This window comes from Furipterus horrens, unplaced genomic scaffold (genome assembly GCF_987537825.1).
Source record: "Furipterus horrens unplaced genomic scaffold, mFurHor1.1.pri manual_scaffold_9, whole genome shotgun sequence".
In the NCBI taxonomy this organism is placed as follows: Eukaryota; Metazoa; Chordata; class Mammalia; order Chiroptera; family Furipteridae; genus Furipterus; species Furipterus horrens.
The window spans coordinates 9,538,953-9,562,733 of NW_028327179.1; the positions used below are offsets into that span (position 1 = coordinate 9,538,953).

Sequence of the window (23,781 nt, forward strand, 5' to 3'; positions counted from 1 at the left end):
TCACTTGTGCCATGGCTGGCACACTCCCCACAAGCTGAAGTTGGCCTTGAGGTCAGAGCCTCTGCTCTCTGCCTAACATCAGAGGCTGGCCACGGACGTGGTCCAGGAACACGTGCTGAACATCAACTCTCTTTCTGAATTTACCCTCCCACCATCTCCTGCCCGGAGCCCTGGCTGACCAAGCCCACCTGACTAGGACCAGTAAAGCCATATCTTGTCCCAGCACTTGGGAAGAGGTATCACCCTGTCACCTTCAAATGAATGGAGAGATCTGGTCAACTCACTCTTCCTTAGCTTTCCCTATAAAGATTCCCCTGCACCATTGGGACTAGGCTTCCTGCACAGAGGAGGGGCGGGGGGGGGGGGGAAGAGGTAAAAAGAGGAAAGGGAGAACCCAGCTCTGCCCAAGCTGATTGAAGACAATCTTCCTCCAAAAGGCAGTTAAGAGACTAGTCTGCACCAGGGAAAAGCCAGGGGCTCAGACAGAGGCCTTCGAGATTTCAGGGGAGAGCCATGTGGGTGAAATCTGGAAAGGCTGCCTGAAGGAAGCGGTAGAGAAGAGGAGGACTTGAGGGCAAGGATACAGAGTGAACACAGTACCTGAGTTTCCTGATCCTGGGAGGAGCTCTCCAGGGCCTGTGCCCATCTGTGTGCACCCTCCAGGAAAAGCTCAGGCCTGCTAATCACATTCCTCAGATGCTTTTCACTCAGATCCTAACAACTGCTCCTTAAGCTTTTAAATTCCCTGCACCGGGCCCACCTGCTGGAACAGGTCCAGAGGCTGCCGCAGAGGCTCTGAGAACAGGCCTTGGCTCCTAAGTCCTGACCGGGCCCCAGGTGGGGCCTGTCCCCACCAGAGACCAGCACTGCTCAGCTCTGCCTGATGTTAGGTCCCCCAGGCAATCTACTGAAACATACCAATGCCTGGGCTGGGTTGGGCCACACCCCCACCCCCACCCCAGCCCCCAGGATCTCCAGGTGGGTCCTGGCATTGCTACATTTGCTGTCCTTGTTGTTTTGGAGTTTTAAACTTTCTTTTTAAAGAATTTTATTTCAAATTTACAGGAACATCGGAAGAATGATTCGAAGTATACCTATATACCAGTTGCCAAGATTTACCTGTTCTTCACATGTTAGCTCGCCTGCTTCATTGTTCTCTCAATATGTGAGTATATGTGTGTGTGTCTGCATTCCTGAACCACTTAAAAATAAGTTGGAAGCATGGTGACCGTCAATACACACGTAGCCCTAAGTGTGTATTTCCTAAGAACATTCCCTTAGCTACCACAGAGTGCCGTTATCCAAGTCGTTAATTTGGGCATTGATACAGTACTATTGTTTTATCTACATCCACAGCCAACTTCCAGCCAACTTCCAGCTCCCCAGACAACTGGAATATGCCCTCAGGGCTGGGGAGGGCCAGAGTGAGACCCAGCCACCTACCCCCAGCCCACTCTGCGCTTGCTCTGGCCATGACCACAGCCAGGACCCCTCCTCCCTTTCTCAATTCCTTTCTCCCATGGGAGGGTGGCTGCAGCCTGTGCAAAGGCAGCAGCTGCAGCAGGAAAAGGCATTAACCCCTTCTCTGCAGGCTCCAGGCTGAATTTGGCCCCTGGCTGCCAACGAAGAAACGGCTGCCGGCTGCCGGCACGGCTATAAATAACATGGAGGGGGGCGGGCCGTGGGGCGGTGTCACCACAGCTCTGGGTTGGAGTGGGGAGGGTCCAGGGGACGCGGCGGGGGGAGAATACCCTGAGCCCAGGGCTTCACCTTGGCTTCCTCGCTGGGCTGGGAAGGCATCCGACTTGTTCTGGCCCCGGGGGAAAGACAGGCGGGGCGGGACGTCCACGCTGGGAGGTGCGCTCCTGTCCCAGCCTCTGCGGGCATGGGGTGTCCCGCGCCGCCCTCGCGCCTCCTCCACGTCCCACACCCTGTCTTCTGCCTGCTCTGCCTCCTCCCGCCGCTGCTCAGAGTAAGTGTGGGGAGCAGGGGTCGCGTCTCAGGTGGGGAGGGGGGCGCCGACAGCTGGAGGGGGGGCGGGGGTCTCAGTGCTCAGTGTCTGGGAGGCTCTGGGCTTGGTGGCAGGGTCGGGGTTGGGGATCCCTGTGCCCCATGATGGGAGGTTGATCTCCTGCTGGGATGAGGGGGCAGGTGAAGGAGAGATGAAACCTGGCAGCAGCTAGATAGGACAGAGAGGCCTTGTGGACGATGGGGCGCACTGACTGACCTAGTGTCTGGGCCTGGCCCCTCCTCAGGGCCAGAAACTCCTTATCCCCTGTCCATTCTTTCCCTTCGGCTATGGACCTCCTCCATCTCCCCTTGCAGGAGTCCCTAGGCCCTTCATCACCCCCTCCCCTGCCCCCCAGTTTGGCCCTTCCCCTAGTGGACCACCAGATAACTGTCCCCGTGGCCTGTGACCCTGTCCTCACCCTCTTAGTGCCTGAACCCAGGCAGCCCCCAGGACCCAGTGAGCAAGGTGCCAAGGGAGCCCTGGGAGGACCAACCTCCCCAAAGGTTTCTCAAAGCTGCAGGTGCCCTTTGGCCAGAGCTGGGGTCTGCAGGTGGGAGCTGGGGGGGAGGAGTGCAGAGGCACTGCAAAGAAAGAGCTGAAGAAGTGGGGTGAGGCTGGGTGGGTGTGATCCTCAGTGCCGGAGGGCTTGGCCCCCAGCCCTCTCTTCATTTTACAAATCAGGAAACCGAGGCTCAGAGAGGGGAGGTCACACTTTTCATAAACCACCAAGACATCAAAAGGGTTCAGAGGACAAAGAGGGGCCAGGAGGCCACTCACTGTTGGGGACAGAGCCAGGCTGGAAGTCTGGAGGCCTGGTCCCCTCCCGATTCTGCCATAGACCCCCCTTTTCAGGACCGTTTCCTGGGCCCTGATGCCTCCTTATGTACACACAGGATCCATTCATTCAACAGGCAGGTAGGGAGTGAGGGGCTTTGCCCACAGACCAATTCCGATCCCGGCTTTGCTCCTTCGTTTGCGACCTTGGACACATGACCCACATTTTCTGACACTCGGTTTCCTCATGGGTAAAATGAGGATGAGCTCGGTGCTTAATGAATAGGGTTGTCCTGACGAACAGTTGAATTTATATCAGTAAAGCTCAGAGAACCTGGCATGGCACAGAGCAAAGGTCCCAGGAACACAGCTACGGTCTGATGCCTGGCATGAGAGGGCAGGCATGAAGACGCTGGGAGCCCTGTGCTCCCAGCGGTCCAGATGAGTGGAGAAGAAGGGTGGGCACCTTGCTGAGGTAGCTCAGCACCCCAATGGGCAGACGGCCCCTAGACCTGCCAAGTCCTTTCAATGCCATTGCTGGCTCTATTTGGGATGGGTGGAGGTGTGGAGTGGGCTACCCCCCCACAAACCTCCCTAGTCCTGGGCTTTCAGCTTTTGTCTCCTCCCACTTTTCTTGGGATGGGTGCCCCTAGAGAACCAGTATCAGGGCCTGGGTTGCCCCTTGGCCCTGCCCTCTGGGGCAGGGGTCATGATGCCAGCCGCCCAAGTTGGTTAGGTGGAGAGGGCTTCTGGTTGCTATTCCAGAGCCAGATGGGGCCGAGGGGCCTATGGGAGGGGACCAGGCAGAGAGGGGTTACCTGGGTTCTGGGGACGTCAGAACCAGAACCTCAGAGGCAACAGTCTACAGTCCCCTTAGAGTCACCTAGGTCCTGCCCTTATGCCCTGAAAGACCCCAGCCTGAGACTAGAGACTAGTCCCTTGCCCAGAGTCACTCAGGGCACAACCATCTAGAGAGGAACTACACTGTGGTCTCCCAGCCCCGAGGCGTAGTTTTCCTGGCTCTGGGCTTCGTGGTAATGGGATTTGTTTCTGGGTCCTTGCCCAACTGTTTGGAGATTCCTGCTCTCTGTGCCATGAGAACATGAGCAGGCGACTCAGGAGAGGCCTTGCTCTCCACCCTCCTTTGTTCAACCAGTGTTTAAGCAGCACCTCCGCACGATGGGGACACAGGGTAAAAACCACAGCTGTGTCCCCAGACCTACGGATGTGTAGCCTAGGAGACACTGGCATGAAGAAAATGATGGCAAAGAATTAAGGGCATGTGTATGTATAAACTCTGGTCATTTGAATTGCAACATAGTGCGCAGAAAGGAGAGCCTATGACCGGACTAGCGGGAGGAGTAGCGGGAAGTGGCCAGGGGTGGAGATGCAGGACCCGTGGGGAAAGCAGCAGCCAGGAAGTTGGAGGAGCCCCAGCCCCAAGAAGAGATGAGGCTACAGGGGGGACCTGGTGGGTCCTGGTGGGTTCTGATTTCTATCCCAAGGGCAGGAAGCTGGATAAGCGGGGGGTGGGGTGGGGTGGGGCTGACATGATTTGCCGCTGGGAAAGCTGGTGGTTGAGTGGGCAGGACACCCTGGCCCAGCCCCCACTGCCAGAGCCCGGAGGAGCTCAGGCTTGAGCCTAGACCCTCGGAGGCCTTTGGGAAGCTGCTTTGAGAGGTCGTGCTATAATACTGGTGCACCTGGTGCTGTGCTCTGTGCTCTACTAAACCGCCAGGAAGGTGGGGCAGTCATTGACAGCCCGAAACGGAGGTTGAGTGAGGCTAGTGACGATGGCTGCTGGGTTCCTAAGCCCCGGAATCTACCCTTTTCAGCTAATGCCTCTGGCCCCTGAAGACTCTAGGAGTCCACCAGCCCCTGTTGGCTGAGTCCAGCCCCTTGGACCTTTGGGCAACAAGATGCTTCCCCTCCCCAGGGTCTCAGGACAGTGCTTCTGTGAAGGCCACCTGTCCTGAGAAGGCTCAGCTGAGAAGGAAGTCCCTGAAGGGGCCCAGGCTCCAGAGCCTGAACCCCCCTGAAACTGCACAGCCCCTCTCCAAGGCCACAGCCAGGGCTGTGTCCACACCCTCCCAGGGGCTCCAGCGCAGGATCCCAAGGGCCATTGGCCAGAAGCCAATTCATCCAATGATTTTCCATTCAACTACTTTCTGACTGTTTTCTAGCCTGACCAGCTAATTTTCCCTCTTTGTTTTTGCCATTTTCTTGGCGTTTATGTATTTTCTAAAAGTGTTGTCTGAGGGCATTGCTTACTTAATTTTGTATTCCTAGTGATTCTCAAATTTGCAGAATCAGGGAGCTATTCTGTATCCTCTTAGCTATTGTTTTCTGCTTTATCTAAGTTTAACCATGCTTAGGAATCCTCTGCCAGTTTATCTAAAGTTATTTTATTAAAAATTTGAGTTTGTTAAGATGTCATTTCAAATCCACCAGAGAAAAGGATCAGTTATTCAATAAGCTTATTTCGTTCGTCCTACTGAGTAGCTACACTGGGCTCTCCATGTGCTTGGCACTGTTACCAGCCCTGACATACCTTATTCATTTTAAACTTCACAACAACCCCAGGAGATAAGGCCAACATCATCCCCATTTTCCAGATGAGGAAGCTGAGGCCAGGTCATGGGCGCAAGGTCACTGGGCTGGTGAGTGGCGGGGCCAGGATTCAAACCAGACAGCCCCACTCCTGGCTCCCTTCACTTACTGACATTTTCACTTTAATGTGATTTGATATTAACGTCAAGGTACTTTTAGGACACACAGATGCCAAAACATTTTAGAAAAGGGTAACTTTTTGGCAAAATGACATTAGATGAACTGGTAATTAAGGAGATCATGTTAGGCCTACTGTCCTGCTATAGGGCCTCCTGCTGGCTCCCTGTCCCTTTTAGGGGGGCCTAGGTATTTCCTATCTCCCTCCCCTGTCCTTCCCCCACCCCACCACCACCACCACCACCACCTCGGACACCTGTGTGCAGGGCACAGGTCTTGACACAGATAAGGGCAGACGGACCCAAGAAAGAGAGGGAGCCACCGGCTTTCAGAGATGGCAAAACGCACAATGGGGTGAGGCCTGGAAGTTTCTCCAGGCGAGCTGGAGTCTGAATTAGGTCTGGAAGGGAGATGGGGGCATCTTAGGGAAAGGGACCTTCGAGAACAGACCCAGGCATGGGAGAGTCCGCTGGAAGCTGCTGAGGGGCTTCGGGGGCCCTCATTTGAGTTTCAGCACCTCAAGCCTGCCAGTAGCTCTAGAAATAATGACCTGTGTCCTTCCTATGGCACCCCACAACTACCGCCCACCCTCTGTCTCAGCCTCGGCTCCTGCACTGCCTGCTGCATCCTCTTATCTGCCCCCACCTCCCCTCTCTCCCCCTTGCTCTGCCCTCCCTCTCTCTCCCCCATCTTTCCCTCTCCTTCTCCTCCTTCCTTCCTCTCGTGACCCTGTCTCCTCCTTGGAGAGGGGAGCAGAGCCTGAGTTTCTTCCTCCTCCATCTCCAGCCCAGGCTCAGTGGAACCAGTGAATGAAAGCAAACGTGAGGAGGAATGCTCTCCCTCCCAGAGGAGTCCGCTCTGACCTTGGACAGAGCAGGAGGCTGCGGGCAGGGGCTCACCCCCTTCCCCTCTGGTTACCGGCAGTCTGGCCGCAAGACCTGAGGTCCCGTAAATCTCCCAGGCTTAGACCAGGGGCTAAATTTAGATGAAGCTTTGTCCCTTGGCCAGCAGGGAGCATTAGGCTCCGCTAGACCCCCTGGCTCCAGGGAAGTGGCACCTTTGAGGCCCGCCTGGCCCCTGGGGCGCAGGTTCTGCCTGGACAGGGCCCAAGGTGGAGGAAGAACAGCTGGTGTGCTGGCTCCATCTCGGTGTGCTGGCTCCATCTCGCTGTGCTGTCCCCAGCCAGGGCCCCGCCTGTGTCCTCTTCTAAGGTGAGGGCTCCCAGTTCCAAGCACAGAGTCAAAGTGAACATTCAGAGAAAGGGAACTCTGACAAGCAGAAGAGCCTAGGACCTGAGCTCCCAGAACAGGGGGTGAGGATGCTGCACCCCCTGCCTGAGAGAACCACCCATCCAGTCGGCCAGCAGACAGTTGCTGAGACCTGCTCTGTGCCAGGCTGGGGGGAGGGGAGGGTGCAGCTCCCTGCCCCTGGGACAGCCAAGAGCTAATCAGTACAGAAGCCTAAGATGCCCCTCACCAAAGAGACAAGAATAGGTTTACAGGGGACTCGAGTTTTAGAACCCCAAATTCCCGTCTCCCTTAGGCAGGGGCCCAGGTGGCTGGGTCTGCCTCCACTCCGCTCACCCCTACCCAGGTGACGCTCTCTGCCTCCAGCCACCGCCCCCCACCCCCCCAGGGTTTCTAGGAAGCTTTTCTGAAGGAGAAGGACTTGAACTGGGATTCCCCATGGAGGGGCTTGAACCCCATCTGTGAGCAGTCTAACTGGACCCCCCTAAAGTCTTTGACAAGGGCCATCATTGAACACGTACCTTCTGTGAGCCAATCTCTGATACAGTAATTCATTTAAATGACACCACCTATGGGGTTTGTATGGTCTCCATTTTATATAGGAGCAGACCAAGGCTCATAGAAGTTAAGTAAACACCCCCAGGGCCCTGAACACAGGGATGTGTGCCCCGTATTCCTGAGAGCTCATGGCCCAGGCCTTGCTAGGAGTTCTCAGCTGTGCCTCTGCTTTCTGAGGGCAGCGGTTCCTCCTCCCCCTCCTCCCCTTCCTCCCCCTCCTCCTCTGCTCCGCCTCCCTGCCCAGCGCCCACCACCAGCAGTGGCTCCACCCAGAATAGGCATCTCAGGTATGTTGTGGGTCTGAAATGAGTCCAGTCCACCCAGCGAGCCCCTTGAAGGGAATGAGTGCCCTGGGCTGTGCCGGCAGATAAGACCGGAGGGGAAGTTACAAGAGCTGGAGCCGGAGCTGGGAGTCCTTCCCAAACCACTCAGATCGGCTCGCACATTTTGCCCAGGCCCTAACAGCATGTCTCAGGGCCAAGCACAGCACCCTGTGCCCTATGCTTTGCTGGACAAGGACACTCAACCGCAGCCTCTGACCACAGCGTCTGAAGCAGGGGCAGCCCCTCGATGCCCGAGTCCTGGGGAGGGTGCCCTGACCACAGCCCCCAGGTCAGAGCCAGGTATTTGGACGTCCCCCAGGTTGAACCTGAAACACCTAAGTGACAGGCCCACAGCGGGCAGTCGAGGGCTCAGTGAGAAGGACTTGTCTCTAAGACACAAAATTAGGTCGGCCTGAGGGTCCGCCATTGACACTGGCCACCTCTGGGTGGAGCATCGCCTCTGCCCTGACCTCTGTAGGTCAGGAGCTTGCTGGGAACTCAGTTCCCCCGGGGAGGGGGCAGCAGCATCACTAGCTGCCTTGCCAACAAGGGGAAGGGAGACTGGTAAGGGGGTGAGGAGTCAGGACTAAAGACCGCACTCTGCCCAGTTGCAGGTAGGGTCTCAGAACTCTTCTTGGAAGATTCCAGGGCTCAGAACATCTTATCCCCTCCCAACCCCACCTCACCCCTGCCAGGTGGCTCGCTGGGCGGGAAAGGCCCCCCTGATGCCCAGGAGGCTAATGCTGAGTAGCCCCCAGGTGTGTGAACAGCAAGACCATGGCCTGGTATGTATCCTGCAGGCCAAGAGGACAGAGCTCCTGGCTGATGGTGCAGAAGCTCCTTAGAGCCCCACCCCCACCCCCCACCCATACAACACACGCACAGTGCACACACACACAGAGACATGCAATGTGTCTCTAAGTGCTGTCCCTGCAGCCCCAGGCTCTCAGGGGGTGGGGCAGGCAGGCAGCGTTCTCCCATCTGACCAGGCAGGATCATTAGTTAGGAGCCTGGGGAGGCTGAGTGTGTGGCAGCTCAGGAACTAAGCTGAGCCCCATGTAGGGAATATGATATTGGAGGGCAGTTGGGTCCTGCCCCTGGGGACATCCTGGGACAAACATTGACCCAGCTGACAGGCAGAGGGAAGGGGAAGGGCTACCCACGAGTGGGGCAGTGGCTTCTGCAATCCTAGCATTGGGAATGTCAAGGCCATCCCGTGTACACATGCGCACACATATGCACACACAACTCATGCGCAGGCACTGGCCCAGAGTAGGATAAGTGGCGGTCTTGAGAGGCATGAGGGACAGGGGCTAGTATAATATTTGAGAGTGCATTGCTCTCGGTCAGTCTCACAGCATGAATTTTCCAGCCTCTTAGCCTTTGCACATGTTGTGCTATCTGCCCAGGATGCCCTTCCTGACACTGCCCTTATCAGTTGGGCGAACTCCTATTCAACCTTTAAAACCCACATGAGCATGACCACCTCCATGACCTACCCTATTCCTCCTTAGCAAATTATAGATGCTGTAATAACCTGGTCACCCATCCGTCCTTCCCACCAGAAGATGGTCCCCTGCGGCAGAGAGATAACCACACCTACTTTACTCCTCCCTGCCCGGCACCCACTCTCAGGATTTTTTCAGGAGTTGGGATCCTAGGTGGATTTTTATTTTTTGGATGGGGTTGCCATTGTTGCAACAACCATGTATGTTCTCTGGTGAGCGCTTACCCTGGCACAGTGGTCCTTCCTTCTTTCCTACTCATCCTCTGGTTGTCTCCAAAGTGCCACCTCTTCCAGGAAGCCTCCCATGTCTTCCCACATCTAGGTTAGGTGTCTCTCCCATGTTTTGACCTAACACCTTTGTGACAGTGTGAAATCACCCACTCTCCCCACTCCCTTCTGCACCTTTTAAGTCTAGGGGATCCGTACATGGTCTGAGACTACCCAACTGTACCCACTGGGTCCCCCAGCCAGGGTCTAGGCATTCTACACATATTTACGGGGTGAGTAAACTGCTGGTGGGCCTCCACCTGGCTTGCTGACAGGACACAGGCACCGACACGGGGGTGCATCCCATCCTGAGGAGGAGACCTTTGCGGGCTGAGGGTCAGAGCGGATTCCTATCTCAGAGGTCAACCTGCACTGGACCACTTCAGAGGACAGCGTTCCAGGCCTGGCCAGGCTGCTATTCTGCTGTTTGGCCTTCGGCCATTCCTGCCTCAGTGTCCCCCTCTGTATAACAGAAGTAAGGGATGAATGACAGAACAAAGCAGGGGATAGGGATGTGTTGTCGATAGCTAGCCAGGGCCTGACCTCTGACCCCCATCCCTCCTGTGTCCTAGGCAGCTGGGCCACGCCAAGCCTCTGGAGACCCGCACCCATGGGCACTGCTGGAGCAGTACTGCCACACCGTCACCACCCTCGCCAACCTTTCAGGTATGCAAGCCCCCTGCCAGCACCCTGGGCAGACCCAGGAGATGAGGCTGGGTCCCCCTGGGCCTGCAGGAGGAGGAGGCTCTCCTGGGCCAACCCAAGCTGCGTGGGGTGGTGAAAGGAGACAGGCTTCTGGTTTCTGGCTTTCAGCTCTCAGGTCTGGCTCTTGGCTCTGTCCTTGGTCAGGCCCCTTCCCCATGCGGGGCTCAGGCTCTTCCCTGTTTAGGGAGGGCTTGGCCGGGAGCTGACTCCCAGCTGCCTGCATCTGCACTCGGAGGCAGCTGCAGGAGCTGTATTCAGGAGCTGAGGAAGGACTGCCCCTGTGCTTTTAAACTTGGGCAAGACCAGCAGAAGGTATCAAATACATTTTCTGGTTGTCATGACTACAAGCATCACTTCCTCATAAAGACTTGTGAAGCAGCAGCCAGGCCCCCGAGTTCTGAGCCCTTGGAGTTTTCCCGCTGCTGGTTCAGAGTCAGGGTCAGCCACTGCAGACCCCAGAACAGCCGTGGGCTCTCATGGCTCAGGAGGGCTGTCTCAGGCACCCCTTCCCAGTGTCCTGGCCCTCCCCGGGCAGCATATGTAGAAGCAGCTGGGAAGGAGGAGGGCTGGGGGTGCCTCTGGAACCTGGAGACCAAACGCAGCCTGAGCCAAGCAGGGGAGAGGGAAGCCTGGTTGCCTGCCCTCCTGACAGTGTAGGGGTCAGGAGCTCAGGTGTTGCGGTCAGACAGACCCGAGTCTGGCACCTCGCTCCTCCACCTAGCAGCTGTGTGACTCTGGACAAGTCCCCTAAGCCATCTGTGTTTGCTAGGACTACAGTAAAATAGCTCAGGCTGAGGGGCTTAAACAACAGACATTTATTTTCTCATGATTCTGGAGGCCGGAAGTCCAAAGATCAAATGTTAGCAGAGTTAGTTCCTTCTGAAGCCTGTCTCCTAGGCCTGTTGATGGCCGTCTTCCCCCGGTGCCTTGATTTCCCTCTGTGGGTCTGTGTCCCAACTGCCTCTTCATGAAAGGACAGCAGTCCTGTTGGATTAGGGCCCATCCTAATGACTCGATTACCTATCTCCAAAGAAGGTCACATGCTGAGGTACTGGGAGTTGGGACTTCAATATGTGGATTTTGAGGGACCCACTTCCATCCATAACACCTTCTGAGCCTCAGTTTCCTCATCTGTGACAAACGGGTCTCAATGAACCATGGAGGCCCACTGAGGAGGTTGTGTGAGAGACCGGGGATTCACCCAGCATGGCCACGTCAGGCAGGAAATGGAGCCCCCATGTCAGCAGGGCCCCCACCCTCCCCTTTCAGAGCGCTCAGCTGCCAGAAGCAGTGGTGGTTCCCAGCAGACCCACGACCTTCTCCCTGCCCTCCTCTCCCCTCTAGCATGCGGCCCGGACCCTCACCTTCCTGGTGACCCCTGAAAATTGTCTCCCCCTCCTCCCCTTTTGGGGAGGAGGCTCCCAACTTTTCCAAACACAAGGCTTCCCCTGCTTAACTTGTAATACCACTTATCTGTTTTTAAACAGGACACATATTGCATGTGTACACACACACACACACACACACACACAAATTAGGGAAAAAAATTTTTAAATCAGGGAAGACAATCCCACAACCCACAAATTTTTATAATATTTGTATGCCCCGGGAGTTTATCAATCCATAAAACCTCATGTTTTCTCACTTTAAAAAAAATAAAACTGGGACAATCTTGTATCCACAGTTTTGTCACGTGCTTTTTCCTCTTATAACTCAGAGTGAACGTTTCCTTGTGTCATTAAATATTCATCCAGCACGTGATGCTGCCTAGCAGCCACTGCGGGGACGCATCATCCTTCATTAACCATGCCCCTGGGTGGGACGTGTAGGCTGTGAGGTGCCCTTGGACTTCAGGAATAGCTGCTCAGGTCCCTCCATGGGAGTGACCTCCTGTTTGGGGTCCACTGATGGGAGGAAATGCGTAACCACTAACATAAAGTTCCAAAACAAGTAAAACCAGACAATCTGCTGTTTAGACGTATGTACACAAGATAAAACTGGAAGAGCTCAGTGCAAGGAAGTGACAAACGACAGTGGAGAGGACGTGCCCTCTGGGGAAGGAGTGTGTGACTAAATATGAAAGCGATTGGTAATGATCTAGTTTCAGGTTATGTGATAGAATCATTATATTTACTGCTACATACAAACTCCCATGAAAAGACAAGACAAAAATAAAATAAAAGTAGGCCATGTATGGTCTCATGATGGTAAGGGGTCATAAATCAAAGGCTATGATCAATTAAACTGTATACCCTTGACTGAGATCCCAATAAAGGAAAAACGCACATATTCATGGTTCAGCATGAAAACACCAGGCCATCTCCCACATGCCCGGTGGGGTGCGGTGGGCTGGCCTGGGCTGGAGTGAGGAGAATGTGTCTGGCCTGCAGGCACTGTCCCTAATGTCACAGTGCAAGAGTGGGCTACCTTCTGGCCTTTCCAGAGCTTCCATGGCCTCAGCAGCAACCCCACTGTAACTCCCAGTAAACCCCATGCCTGTGTCCCAGTTTGGCACACCCCTGTCTATTCAGTCCTGCTTTCCAGCTGACACCTGATGGGTGGTGGCATGAATGAGAGTGTGGAACGCTGTGTGTGTTCCCCTTGTGCTCTGCCTGCCTGCTTGATGCCAGGCATTAGGCCATGGCCAGAGAGCCCTGATGTGTGTCTGAGCTTGCCGAGAACTGGTCACTGTCACCACAGCTGACATCGGAGGTGAGCCAGAGGCACCTGCCTCACCCAGTGCTGCTTAGGACATGCAGGTGTCTGCCTCAGCACCTGTCACACTTCCCTGAACTTATTTTCCACCTGTCCCACCAGCCTGGTGGCATACACTGTCCCAAATTCCTCTCCCCTGGTCTCTGTCCTAGGGGCTTCCCATCCACCTTTGCTTCCTTAGTCAGCAAAACGGCCCATAACTTATCCATCTGTAGCTGGATTTAATCTAATTGAGGGAAGTCTTAGCTCTTGACAGTTTTTTCCCTCATTTACCTGTTTATAAACACTAAAGTGAGCAGTAAAATCGATTTGCTCCAAAGATGCTACCTTTTTCAGTTTCCTCCCTGTCATACCTAGAATAACAGGCAATTGTGCCTGTCATGTCAGTAATAAACCCACGAAGAAATGGCCCTGCATCCCAGAAACCAGGGGACCTTGTGGCTGTGGGGCTGTGCTCAGGCTCCGACTGGCCAGTCAAGATGCAGAATGGCCTCTGGCTCTGCCACTGCAGTGGTCCCTTCCCAGAGGAGCCTGTATTACATGTGATATTGAGAGCAGCCGGGCCACCTAGGCCAACCTTCCGTTCTGTAGGAAGCTGCACGTGAAACAAGAAGTCCTTGGTCCCTGGTCCTCAGGTATTTGCCTCCCCCTGACACAGCTGCTTCCCCTACGTGGTGGCTCTGCTGACGAGTCAGTTAGTAACTTAGCTTGACTTGTCCCTGTTCCTAGGTGCTGGGATCAGTGTGCGGAGGGCCCTTATATAGACATGAAGTAAGGACATGGGCTGACCCGCCAGCCACACGCTAACCTGTGTGGGATGCTGTGAGGCAGGGTTCAGTCTGGGACTGGGGACAGGACTCTGCCTGGGACTGGGGTTGGGATTCAACGTCTCCCCCCACCCCCCTGATCCTGGCCTGGTTATTATGAACACCAAGGAATCTTTCCCACTGCAACTGTCCAGAACTGAGCGGAGGGGTCTTATCATCCATTCAGGAAGCAGAGGACAGACCTGGCTCGCTGGCTGGCTGGCTGGCTGGCCTGCACCTTGCACCTGCCAATCACCCAGCCTGGAGGGATTTAAGTGTGGAGCCCTGGGCTTGGTGCCCTGCTCTCTGGCTCTGCCTGAGCAGTGACCGAAGCATTACCCCAGGGGCTGGTGAGACTGGGGTACACCCAGGCAACCCAGTGCTCAGGGCACAGTGCTGGCTCAGGGCAGGCTCAGCTTCTCTGGCAGCTTTGTTCCTGGTGGAGGCCGGCGAGGGGGGCAGGGCTGGGTCCCAGCTCTTCCTGCCCTCTAAAGATAGAAACACATAGCACACACACTCGCACACGTATATCTTCTTCATTCTTTGCATCTCAAAACTCAGAACCAGCAACTCTCAGGGCTGGGAGGGCCTCCACGAACATCTCACTGGTATAGAAACAGCCCCGGAAGAGAGGATAAAAACTGGGGTAACACGCAGAAGAGTAGACACAGGCAGGACCATGCCCCAGCCCCTGAACCCACTCTCCCCACTCAGCAGGCAGGAGCAGAGGGGGTTCACCCTGGGCACTCAGAAGGGAACCGCAACAGATTACAGAGCAGGTAGTTCTGATGGGGCCCGAGCAAATTCCACCAGTTTTTAGCTCCTCTTCACTTGATGTAGGGCCTGATCACCCCAACACACAGAGACACACACAGAGACACACACAGATACACACACACACACACACACACACACACAGAAACCACTTTCAGGTGGCCATGCCCAGGCCAGGAGAAAGAAAGACTGTATTCTCTCAAGAGCCCTCAGCAGTTAGACCCTGGTGTCTGACATCCTCCAGATAATTTCAGACAATTTCTCCCTGGACTTCACCATGGACTCCTCTCTCCAGTTCCTCCTCGCCAGGGCTGGTTCTCTTTGGAAATGCCCATCTCCATCTTAGTCCCAACAGCCTGGTCCAGGTTTTCACCCATGCATGCCACTCTTTGGTGGCCTCCCCATTTCCCTTGAAGCCCTTCCAATCCTCTTCCTTCCCAGAGGCCACAAGGAGTTTTTCTGGAGTGCAGTTTTGCACGTGGATTCTTGCCCCCACTCCTGCCACCCCCCTGCATTGTCCTAGCTCAGGGAGAAGAAACTCAGGCGGCCAGTAGTTAGGCAGGCTGCAGTGGGTTCCTTGGGCGGGTTGGGGGGCGCGCTTTGCTGTCCCAGCAGCCCCGGCGGCTGTGATCTTCCGCCGGGGCATTCTGCCACCCCAGGCCCACACTCTGCATCCCTGCGGTCCTCCTCTGAGAAGGCGGGCTCCGGGTAGGACCTTGGGCGGGGAGCTGGAGGAGCGGCCCGGCCCCGCCCCCTGACGCCGCCATTGGCTGCGACTGAACGGGTGGACCCGCATCTCCGTGCGCTCCGCAGCTCCGCTAGGTTAGGGTCCGGACTTGGGGGCTCCGGGAGATAGGGCGCAGCACCCACAGACTGCCCGGCAGGTCGGGACTGGACGGGCAGGGTGTAAACCCGCGTTCTCTCGGCCGCTCACTGTCACACCCAGTCCCTCGCAGCCACGCCAAGAGCGCACTCACACTTTGCGGGGCGCAATGGACGCGGTGCTGCTCCACAGCTTATTGGAAGCCAACTGCAGCCTGGCTCTGGCCGAAGAGCTATTCTCGGACGGCTGGGCACAGCCTCTGGACCCCGAGGGTAGGCAGGAGGAGTGGGGACACAGGAGGCGTGGGGACACGGGAGGCGTGCGGACCCGGGCGTCGTGCGGACCCGGGCGTCGCGGGCTCCCTTCCTGGCGCACTGGGTGCCTCCAGGGCCCTGCACTCCGAGAGCTTCGCGCCCTGCATCCCGCGGCGCCTGGCGACCCCGGCAACGCAACCCCTTAAACCCCACTCCGCTCTCTCCCGTCACCAGGACCCTACTCCTACTGCAACACGACCTTGGACCAGATCGGGACATGCTGGCCCCGGAGCGCCGCGGGAGCCCTGGTGGAGAGGCCGTGCCCTGAGTACTTCAACGGCATCAAGTACAACACCACGCGTGAGTGGCCAGACCCTCCTTCGCGGTCTCCGCGCCCACCATTCAGGAGGGCCCCCGACCCACCGTTGGGGATGTGCTGAGGGCCGCGCCGAGGCGCCGTCCCACCGCCCGCATTAAGGACCCCTTCTAATGTTAAGGGCGTTCCTTCTGCTCCTACCCCGCGGTAGGAGAGAGGTAGTAATTTGCCTACGACTCCTGTGTTCTGTGCGTGAGAACCCAGAAAGGGGAGCAGGAAATACTGCCTCCCTTTAAGGGAACATCTCTCTTCCACATTATATACAAAGGTGCGTGACGTTCCCCCATTAGGGCTTCTCTTTGTTTAGCCAATGCTCCCCAAGGGGCGGGGGCCCCTACCTTACGTTCCGAAGCCCAGAGGTGAGTGCACTGAGCACTCTTTCCTACCAGGGAGGAGGAGGGCAGGAGGAAGAAACACTGGGGGGCAGCGCTTGTGCTGGGAAAGCAGGCAGTGCGTCGAAGCTTCTGGGCCAGAGTGTGGGGTGTCGCCTCTTCCTGCCTGGTTGTCTCCAGACGGACCCTCTGGGCTTTGAGTCAGGGGCAGCAGGCTGCATTAGTCTAGCACCCCAGGTAATCAGGACCACCCCCACCTCCCAGGGAGAGCAGCCTGTGCCCGCCCCCCTCCTGGCTTCACACTCCGCAGAAGGCGGCAGTAGGGGCTACAGGAGTCTCCCGCACCCAGGTGGGATTACTCAGCACCAGCTCTGTGTCTGTGCCCAAGGAAGGCCTGATGGGGGGAGCCAGGTGGGAATGTCTGTGAGGCTCCAGGGCAGCCGTCTCTGGTCTACCCTGGAGGCCACTTACATCTCCAGACCCAGCCCGCCAGCAGAGACCCTCCTGAGGGGAGAGGGGCGTTTGAAGCCCCTGTCCTGGAAACAGCATAGCAACCTCCTTCTGAATATCTGTCTGAACAGGGCGCAGCTCATCCATCCCCTCGGGGACATGCATGCGCACGCACACAGGCCTGTCCAAGCTCCCAGAGCCCCAGTGCCTCGCGGAGACAGGTGGTGAGAGGGCAAGACAGCTTGCGTGGGATGCTAAGCCTCAGTCCCCTGTCTCCACCAGCGGACAGTGCTGGGGGCCCAGGGGGCAGCTGGGCCTCATCCAAGGGGTCCGGCAGCAGAGGTGCTGCTAATGGAAGGGGTTGCTAGAGACAGGGAGGCTGCTCAGGAAGTTATGTGTCCTCTGAGGACATGCTTTCTATCTGTGCTTGGCAGTGAGGTCCCCACCATGGGAGGTATGTAAGCAGAAGGAACAACTTACAGGTTCCTTCCCAGTCTGGAGATTATAAAACTGTAGTGTTAGGATCCTGCGAGCTGTGTGGGGTGTGGCAGGGCAGCTCAGGGTCCCTGATTCAGCCTGGACCCCGAGACTGAGGGCTAAGTGAGGAGGCAGAGAGGTCTGCTTTGCTTCCGGCCCAGCCTGGGCTGCCTGCTGCTCTTGCCAGCCAGCCTGCAGTTCCCTGAGGGCAGGGCCTGGAGCTCTTCTTCATGGCAGAGCTAAGTACAGAGTTCAGTCACTCAGGTTATTAAATGTCCACTGTGTGCCAGCCACCGCACTGGCATGAGGTCCTCACTCACCCTCACAACAGACAAAAGAAACTCAGAGGGATAAATGCCCTGATGGGGGGGAGCAAGGGGCTGTGGGGTGGGGTGTGGGGGACGGGGGGCAGGGGAGCCCGGCAAGACTTCCCAAAGGAGGTGCCAGGGCACATAGCAGACCACTCTCCTCACATCAAATGAGAATCTAGAAAGAGGTCAAGGCATCACCAAGGTAGTGCCAATTAGCCCCTGGTATATGATGAACAGTTGGCTTCATTTGAACCAAAATGCTGCCCCCAGTGTGACTGCTGGGGACTGGGGACCGGGACGAGCCTCAGGGCAGAGAGCATCACCGTTAGCCAGCACAGCCACCCAATGGTGATGGAAGCTCAGTGAGTCAGTGCCCTCCTCCCGCCTCCTGGCCGCACTTCCTCCTGCTCTGCCTGCCTTTCCAGTGGAGTCCCACCTGTACTGAGGCACCTTCCAGGACAGGGGATAAGGGGACACTCCACCTAACCCAACCCCAAGGAGAGGACAGGGTCCCACTTCCCAGAACCCCATTCTAGACACACACTGAAGCGTGAGTCATGGAAACACATTAGCTGAGTGGTCTCCAGCCAGAGGGGTCTTGCCATTGGGTCTGAGAAAAATCTTCTCTTCAGCATGGGCCGGGTAGCTCAGTTGGTTAGAGCATCATCCTGATACTCCAACGTTGTGAGTTTGATACCCAGTGGGCACATACAAGAATCAACCAATGAATGCATAATAAGTGGAACAATAAAATCAACGTTTCTTTCTCAAATAAATAAATAATAAAGGACTCTCCTTCTCATCCCTGAGGGGACAGAGATAGTAGCAAAGGTGGAGCCCTGCCCTCAGGGAGCCCCAGGCTGCTTAAAGACCAGACTCACGCAAATCAACAGTCAGGGATTAGAAAGAGGGGCTTGGTGAGGACTGGTGCATTGCTGGAAGGCTTCCTGGAGAGGGTAGGAGTGGGCCTTGACACAGTGGGGATGTCATAATTCTTGAGAACAGGCCTGGTGCAGAGACAGAGCCTCAAGGAGGGTCACAGACTGACCCTACCCTGTGGGTTGAGGAAGTAGAAGCTGAAAATCCAGAAACTCCGGTCTGGTTGTCCCCAGTGCAACCTGGGGCCTAAGGCTGGAAGCTACCCTGGCAAAAAGGTCCCCTGCTGGGACAGAGGGAAAGTGGCAGCTGCCTGACTCTCACTGGGGGCTGGGCTAAGAGAAGGCAGAAGCAAGAGCACAGAAACGGACGTCCCCGTGGCCATCCAGACACCCAGTGTCCCAGCTGCAGGGCCTTGATGCTGAGGCCAGCCCTCTCCTCCCCTGTTACTTAAGGGTGGGCAATGCCTGGAGAAGGGAAGACACTTGCCCAGCCCCCAGGAGCTCTTACTTGCAGGAGCTCTTAAACTGGTGGTCTAGCATTTCCCACCTCTGCAGGTGTGAGGCTAGGTGGCTGGCCGAGAAGTGAGACGCGTTCATGGTGGAGTCTCAGCCATTTGTGCGAACACCCCCTGATCTTCCCTCCCTCCCTCCCAGGAATCCTCCAGACATGTAATGGCCCTTTTCCTGCCCACCTCTTATTGGGTTGGTGGGTGTGTAATCCCCTCCCCACTCAACACAAGCTCTTCAAAGATTCAGGGCATCCTGAGAGAGAAGGAGAGGGAAAGGGAGAGAGACTCTTAAAGAGCTTTACGATATTTGCTCCTAAGGGACACTGTACAGCCCAGGCTGTAGGAGCACACGGAAGAGGTTGATTTTCAAAAGGAGTAGGGAGCAAGTTGGGGAGGCTTCTTGGAGAAAGAAGTGTTGTTAATTAGGGCCTTGAAAAACTGGGCCAATGATGTGTCAGGTGGAAGGGGGAGTAGGAACAGTGGTGGAGATGTGGGTAGAGAGGACAGGGGCCAGGTCATGGACCTCAATTCCACTAGCTCTTAAGAGCCCCAGCTGTCTGTCCACAGCCTCGTGGTGCAAGCCTAAATACTTTGGGGGGACACTGCTTGATTTTCAGGAGGTACATGAAGAAAGTCTGATACCCAAAGGCTTCTGGAGAGAGGCAACCCCCTGGGTCAGAGAGAGGCCATAGCGTTCTGCAAGCCAGAGGCGTCTTTACCCCACATTACTTCACAGAAACTGCTTGGGAGCCAGTTCTAATGCTGGCCAGGACACTGACAGCTTGTCGCACCTGTGGGCAGGTTTTTCTTTTCTTTGGGACTGTTTCTCTGTCCTAGGTAGGGGGTGAGCTTGATGAATCCCAGTGGCCCCCTTCCCCTGACATTCCTCTGTTCCATTGCAGCCTCTGCCTCAGGGGTCCCTGTTGCCCTCCTCCTCCCCACCTCCCTCCGTGGCCGGCGTCATGGCGACAAGCTCATGGAGCGTTGCTATGGGTGATTGGAAGGAGGGAGCCATGTGAATAGAGGCTGGAGCAGGGGACAGGTGCTTCCTCCTGGGAAGGGCCGTGACCTCACACCCCTTCCTTGTGCACGGGCCCAATGTGGTCACCACCAAACTGCCCGGCGCCTCTCCAACTCAGTTTCCTCGCTGTATGCTGTAAATAGGGACCTTTGTGCCTGTCATGCCTACTCAAGGATGGAAGGGCAACAGGATGAAAAGTGTTTGAAAATGGGGTAGAGTTACTGGGGGTTTGGGGACATCCAGAATGGACAGTTGAGGCCCCGAGAGCAGTGTCCACACACCACTGAAGAGTGGAACTGAAGTTCCCTGTCTCTCATCCCAGATCTCATAGGCAGATGGCCCTCGGGAGGCTCTTCACAACCTGACAACTGGGGTGGCGATGGCAGATTCTCATTCTCTCAACCCAGCACTCCTTCTAGGCCAAGGTTGGCTCTGAGCCTGGGTGAGCGTCATCAGCTACCCCCACACCTCGCCCCGACCCATGTGCTGTGATCAGCACAAGATAGGAAATATTCAAGCTGGACCCCAGAGGCGGCTGGCCTTCGTTAGCAGTGGCAACATTGAAGCGATTGCGGGAGTATGGACTCGGAGACATGCTTTTGTCGTTTGGGGAGGTCAAAGGTCCTATGCTGTTGGCACCATGACTGAGCTTCCCCAACGGTCTCTTAACTGGAGGTGAAAAGCAACCAGTCGTGCCCCATAGCACCCTTGCCCAATCCAGCCAGTGGAGACTTCTCCCCTAAATGTTAAGAACAGTGACCCAAGGTGAAGGTCAAAGATTTCCCAGCAAGACCCCAAGCCAGACAGAAAAGCAGATGACTGGGCCTGGAGCAGTCGAACTCCAAGGAGAGGCAGTAAGGGGACTCACAGTGGGATATCTGGCCCCTCAGGCCTTGTCTTCTCTGGGGAACTGGACACTAAGTGGCTAAGACATGGCAGAGGGCACAGCTGACTGCATCTTCTGGAACAAGGTGTCTCAGGGGGAGCCTCTTCCTTCCAGAACACTGGCTCCAGGGTCTCCCATGAGAAAGTATGTCCCAGGGGAGAGAGATCTCAGTTCTGCCTGCCCATTGCAGGTGACCCCAGACATGTCACTCTCCCTCTTTGGGCCCCTTAGATCAAATGAGGGTGACATTGCCTCCCCTTCTTAAGTTTCCAAGGAGATGCTAGCTGACTCAGTTTCTAACATGCTTTTTCTGGGGACAGCTAAGGATTTCTTGCCAAGAATCTGGAGAAGACAGATCACAGGTTTACTGTCTTAGACCAATACCCCACCCCAGGTAGGGTGGGACTTAGTGTCTTCTGGACACGAGGCTTAACCTGCCCATGGCATGTGTGTGAGACCTAGCTGCCCCCTGCACATGTGGTCCTTTTGCACTTGCCATGCAGCTTGCTGGGGCCTGGGCATCCACAGTGGCAGACTGTCTTTTTGGTCTATCCCAAACATCTCATGCTCATTTGGGGTTCCCCGGTCACCTAGGCAACAGTATCACCTCCATCCATCCTAAGCCCCTGTATATGCAGCTCTGTGTAGCCCTTAAGGAAGGACTAGAGGAGAGGACAAGCTAGACTCTCCCCCCTTAGACTGGCTGGGGAATCCTGACCCAGAATGAACTAGGAGAGGTGAGCAGCTGAACCCCCAGGAGGCTGGAGCAGTCATGGAAGCGTCTGGAGCATCTAGGGCTGAAGTTGGGCCTTGAAGAGAGACATGAATTAGTGAAACCTTCTTGGGCGGTGGGCTGAGTGCTGGTTAGAGGGCTGGGTCCTAGGAGCTCACCACCGTAGGGGCACCTTCATAGATGGCGGGGAATGGGTTTGTTCCGCTGTCCGTGGTGCTGAAGTTCCTGTTCTGTACAGCGACCTCATTCCTTCAATAAATACTACTTCTGGCCCTTCCCACCTTCCTGCCAGCATCTGCCAGTACCCACCCCCCTTACAATTTTTCCTATATATCCAGTGACCACGTTATTGCCCCTCCACCACAGTTCTGCTCATTGCACGCCCAGCCTGTCCCTTGCACTCTGTCCCCCTGACTACAACCAAAATAAGCCATTCTTTCACGGTCCCTGTCTCCCACGCCTTGCCAGCTAGAATATCAGAGATAGCAATGCCAAACTCTAGGATACTTGAGACTGATATAGGGATATCTTGGATCACCACGATGTCTCGTGGTTGCCACTGGCACTTGGCAGATACTTGACCCACCTTTGATGCCAGTACTGCCATTGAGAACCAACTTACATTACTTTTTCTGATAGGGGACACTGAAGCCAAGAGGGAAGGGACTTAGCCAGCCAGAGGCAAAACTGCCACTAGAGCATAGGCCCCCATCTTTCCCCAGCCAGGCTTCTGGACCACACAGGCATCTGCCTGAGCTCTTATCACAGTGTCTCTGCCTGAGAGTAGGAGAGCTCATTGTAATGGGGGCTTTCAACAGGCCAGAGGCCTGCTGGGGGCAGAGCTCCAGCACATTGCTGGGGGTAGGGTGCAGGCTGCCCAGGCCAGAGAGTCCTGGATGGGAAGACCCTGCCTGCATCATCCAGGCCACACTGCACACCACCCACATAGATCTTTAACAGGGGTGCCTGTGTCACGGTGGTAGCAGACACCCACCTCACTGCATCCGTCCCCACGATCTGGTCTGACCACCTGCTCTCACCCTTTCCGTGCCCACCTTCCTGTGTTACTCTCTCCTGTGCCAGGCTGTGCCTGAGGGCTCAACATCTTCATTAGCCAGCTCCCCTGAAGAGCTGGGAACATCTGTCTTCCAGCCCCCTGGTACCCAGTGTCTGTAGCGAGAACCTCATTCCCAGGCATGGCTGAGCCGGCTGAGGGAAGCCCCCTCTCGCTATCACATCCCACATCCCAGACTCCGCTTCCCAGGGTTTCGGCAGACCTGAGTCAATGTGACACAGCCCACTACGCACTCAGTGGCTCACTCCTGAGGGGCATCTGATGACTCCAATACAGCTTCTGCCTTCCTGTCTGTCCCCAGGGAGCCCAACTCCAGCAGCAAAGACTAGGATCAAACCCAATGAGATGGTGTCCATAGCGAATTATGGCAAATGCTGTAAAATAGACTTTTGTTTGTCACACTACAGATGGTAGCACATTAGTGGGTTGTGGTGTCAATCTAGTGGCATCATGACCAGCATTTGTCTATAAAATAGAATTCATTAAAATAGTACAAAAATACTAAAGATAAATTTTGCTTTGTGATACTGAATTCAGTAATGTGTGTGTGTGTGTGTGTGTGTGTGTCTGTACTATATTGTGATATGAAATGAATGTGTTGCTGAGGTTCAAGGGCAATAGAGTGTGAAAGCCTATGTTTCAATGACAGAAAGACACACAAAGGAGGTGTTCAGAAAAAGAAGCAATTACTTAATATCTTGGGTCTTGAGAAAGCCTCCAGAAGGAGATGGCACTCAAACTGGAGTTTAAAAGATAGATAGGAGTTTGCCAGTGAGCAGTGGGTGAGAGCGAGGAGGGTGTTTCAAGGAATGGCTCAGCAGATAGCTGGGTGTCACCCTGTCTGCCTGTGCAAATGTCACCTGCCCTGTAGACTGCTAGAGCTGGGTCAGGAAAGTTAGGCTGGGATCTGAGTGTGCAGGGCCTTGAATATCACACCAAGAAAGTTGACTTTAATCCCAAGCTCAATAAAAAGCAGCTTATGGCTTTTAAGCTTAAATCAACATGATCACTCTGACAGTTGAGACAAAGGATAGAGAGAGTCAAAGGTCAAGAGAGAAGGGAGTGAGGCAAGATAGGAGGCTGTTGTGCCAGTCTAGACCAGGTGGCTAGAGGGAAGGGCAAAGGATGGGCGGGAGGGGGCAGACTCCCGAAAATGAAACAGGAGACAGAACTCACAGAGCCTGCTACCCCAGCGGCATGCATAAAAGGGGCCAGAAAGGTCTCAGATTTGCAGCATCTCTA

At 55.6% G+C, this 23,781-nt stretch overlaps 1 protein-coding gene across 1 annotated transcript in view; it reads left to right on the forward strand.

The window, feature by feature from the left end:
* The first annotated feature begins 1,733 nt into the window (after positions 1-1,733).
* The window catches only part of CRHR2 (corticotropin releasing hormone receptor 2), a 36,170-nt gene continuing 14,122 nt past the window's right edge, over positions 1,734-23,781 (forward strand). The window contains exons 1-3 of the mRNA XM_090287791.1: positions 1,734-1,972; positions 9,987-10,080; positions 15,726-15,851. Of these exons, the coding sequence (XP_090143917.1) occupies positions 1,886-1,972; positions 9,987-10,080; positions 15,726-15,851 (307 nt within the window). The 5' untranslated portion in view covers positions 1,734-1,885. The remainder of the gene's footprint in view (positions 1,973-9,986; positions 10,081-15,725; positions 15,852-23,781) is intronic.